Genomic DNA, 3,205 nt, shown 5'->3' with positions numbered 1-3,205 from the left:
CTATCGTCTGTGTGTGTGTGTGTGTGTGTGTGTGTGCGTGTGTGTGTGAGTTTGCATTGTATCAGTGTTTTTTTTGTCATGTCGTGTGCGGTGTGCTGCAGTACAGTCGTTTCAGAAGGCCACCCGTCGTGGCGTGTTGGGGGGCAGGTTGAGGAGGGGGGGGGGGGATGTCGTGGCGTGTTGGGGGGCAGGTTGAGGGAGGGGGGGGGGGTATGTTGTGGCGTGTTTGGGGGCAGGTTGAGGGAGGGGGGGATATGTCGTGGCGTGTTGGGGGGCAGGTTGAGGGAGGGGGGGGGGGATGTCGTGGCGTGTTGGGGGGCATGTTGGGGGGGGGGGGGGGGGGGGGGGGTATGAGAGGAGGCTACAGGAGGTACTCCTTCTTGCCCTGGCTGGCGTCGTTCCCATTCAGGAAGGCCTCCTGGACCTCGCCGTGCTCATCCACCCCGCTGGCCTCATGGGTGAGATACGAGCCTATTGGGGGGTGGGGGGGGAGAGAGAGAGAGAGAGAGAGAGAGAGAGAGAGAGAGAGAGAGGGAGAGAGAGAGAGGGTAGCATAGAAAGATGGGGGTTGGAAGGTTAGTTAGCAGAAGCAGAATAATCATTGTGCCATGCAGTAATCCTATCAATCCTATCCAGCCAATCGATAGTAATATTATTAAATCATACCTGGGATTAATAATTAGTTCACGCATAAAAAGGTCAGTACCAGTTTAGTATAGGCTCTCGAGTACGATAAGAGCCTTGAGGGGGAGGATGAGAGAGAGAGAGACAGGGAGAGAGAGATGGAGGGAGGAGAGAGAGAGAGAGAGAGAGAGAGAGAGGGAGAGAGAGATGGAGGGAGGAGAGAGAGAGAGACAGGGAGAGAGAGATGGAGGGAGGAGAGAGAGAGAGAGAGAGAGAGTAACAGAAAAGGATGGGAGAGAGATTAGGTCCAACAGAGAACTATAATTGGTATCGCCGCAAAACTGTATAACCGGGAGTTAATCACTGAACCAATTTCAAGTCTTTGTTCACACCGTTGATCGATGTATTGGTTCAGTACAATTTACAGAGTGTAAGGAGGACCAATCACGTTGAAGCTCAATCCAGGAAGGACAGACACACTCCCTCTGTTGATTGGTTCGCCGACAGCCACGGCAGGCCACACCAGAGACCCCTAATGGCCTTGTGTCCTGCTCACTGATTGCTTGAAATGGCCCTGTCTCTTTCCCGATTGGCTGTCGGGCGGTATAGAACTTTGACCGACAGGTCGTCTTGCCGAGGATCAGAGGCGTGGCTCCGTGGCTCCTCCCCCTCTCTTCTATTCCCAGGCCGTGTCCTATTTGGCGCTGTGTGGGGGGATTGGCTGCCAGAGCGCTCTTAAATGATGGGGAATGTGGGTAATGCGGTTCTTTTTTATGGGACGAGCCCTGATACAGTAAAGCAGAGGGTTATAAAACACCGGGGCCACGCCTACACATCCCACCCCACCCCTCCTCTCTCTCTCGCCCTCCTCACCCCTCTCTCTCGTCCTCCTCACCCCTCTCTCTCTCGCCCTCCTCACCCCCCTCTCTCTCGCCCTCCTCACCCCTCTCTCTCGTCCTCCTCACCCCTCTCTCTCTCGCCCTCCTCACCCCCCTCTCTCTCGCCCTCCTCACCCCCCTCTCTCGCCCTCCTCACCCCTCTCTCTCTCGCCCTCCTCGCCCCTCTCTCTCTCGCCCTCCTCGCCCCTCTCTCTCTCGTCCTCCTCATACCTCTATATCATTCTCTCCATTCTCCATTAACCTCAGCTTCCTGGCGGCTTCTCTCGGTCTCGGTGCCTCTTTCCAATTTGCTAGTGTTTTACGTCAGAGATTTAATGGTAGTCTGAACTTGAATGGAAAATATATCGTCTTTAGCCTGTCTCTTTGTGTGTGTGTGTGTGTGCGCGCGCGAGAGAGTGTGTGTGTGCGTGTGTGTTACCTTTCTGCCTCACGGAGCACCAGATGGTGACGATAAGCACACAGATAACGGTGAAGACGAGCAGCGCCAGGACGCCCCCTATCACCGCGTACGGTACTGCACTGTGGGTCTCCACCACTGCACCTGGGTCTGAGAGAGAGAGAGAGAGGGAGAGAGGGAGGGAGAGGGAGAGAGAGAGGGGGAGAGAGAGGGAGAGAGAGGGGTAGAGAGGGAGAAAGAGAGAGAGAGAGGGGGAGAGAGAAAGAGAGAGAGAGGGGGGAGGGAGAGAGAGAGAGGGGAGAGAGGGAGGGAGAGAGAGGGAGAGAGGGGTAGAGAGGGAGAAAGAGAGAGAGAGAGGGGGAGAGAGAAAGAGAGAGAGAGGGGGGAGAGGGAGGAGAGAGAGAGGGGAGAGAGGGAAGGGAGAGAGAGGGAGAGAGAAAGAGGGGGGGAGAGAGGGAGGGAGAGAGAGAGGGGGAGAGAGGGAGAGAGAGAGAGAGAGAGGGAAAGAGAGAGAGAGAGGGAAGGAGGGAGGGAAAGAGAGAGAGATGGAGAGAGAGAGAAAGGGACAGAGGGAGAGAAACAGAGAGGAAAAGAGAGAGGGAGAGAGGTGGGAGGAGGGAAAGAGAGGGGAGAGAGAGAGAGAGAATGGAAAGCATGAGCAAGCCTGACAAAGAGAGGTGGATATGTTAGGCAACACTGCGAAACATCCATCATCATCGTCACCATCATCATCGTCACCATCATCATCATCGTCATCATCAGAGAGAAACAGAATGGAGGAAACGGAAGAGAGAGAGAAACTGAGAGATGGAGGGAGAGAGAGAGAGAAACAGAGGGAGGGAGAGAGAGAGAGAAAAACTGAGAGATGGAGGGAGAGAGAGAGGGAGGGAGGGAGAGCTCTTCCTCTCCTGAAGGAGGATAGGGGAGGGGGGAGAGAGAGAGGGAGGGAGGGAGAGAGAGAGAGAGGAAGGGAGGGAGAGAGAGAGCGGCGAGGAAAGACAACACGCTGGGAAACAAAGTGAGAGAAAGTGCGTGTGCGTCTCGTAGCGAGGACCAGGGGCGGGGGGCGGGGGGTGTGCCGCGCGGCGATGGAAGCAACATTTGATGAGGGATGAAAAATGAAACGCGGCCCCCCCTCCCCATCCCCCCCCCCGTCCCCCTCGCCAGGCCCCGAGCTCTGGAGGAAGAGTGAGTGGACAGTTGAAAAGAGCCTTCTGTACTCCTGGCGCGCCCCCCTCCACGTTCCCCCCCGACGTTCCGCTCCACGTTCCCCTCCACGTTCCCC

At 56.3% G+C, this 3,205-nt stretch overlaps 1 protein-coding gene across 1 annotated transcript in view; it reads right to left on the bottom strand.

The window, feature by feature from the left end:
- Nucleotides 1-361: 361 nt before the first annotated feature.
- cadm4 (cell adhesion molecule 4) overlaps nucleotides 362-3,205 on the bottom strand; it is a gene marked incomplete at both ends in the record, with an annotated part of 49,190 nt that continues 46,346 nt past the window's right edge. Inside the window, 2 exons of the mRNA XM_084444678.1 lie at nucleotides 362-471; nucleotides 1,942-2,070. Of these exons, the coding sequence (XP_084300804.1) occupies nucleotides 362-471; nucleotides 1,942-2,070 (239 nt within the window). The remainder of the gene's footprint in view (nucleotides 472-1,941; nucleotides 2,071-3,205) is intronic.

The sequence above is a fragment of the Borostomias antarcticus genome (assembly GCF_949987555.1).
Source record: "Borostomias antarcticus genome assembly, chromosome: 10".
Lineage (NCBI taxonomy): Eukaryota > Metazoa > Chordata > Actinopteri > Stomiiformes > Stomiidae > Borostomias > Borostomias antarcticus.
Note: the sequence above shows the minus strand (reverse complement) of the source record. Positions and strands in the feature narration are given on the sequence as shown.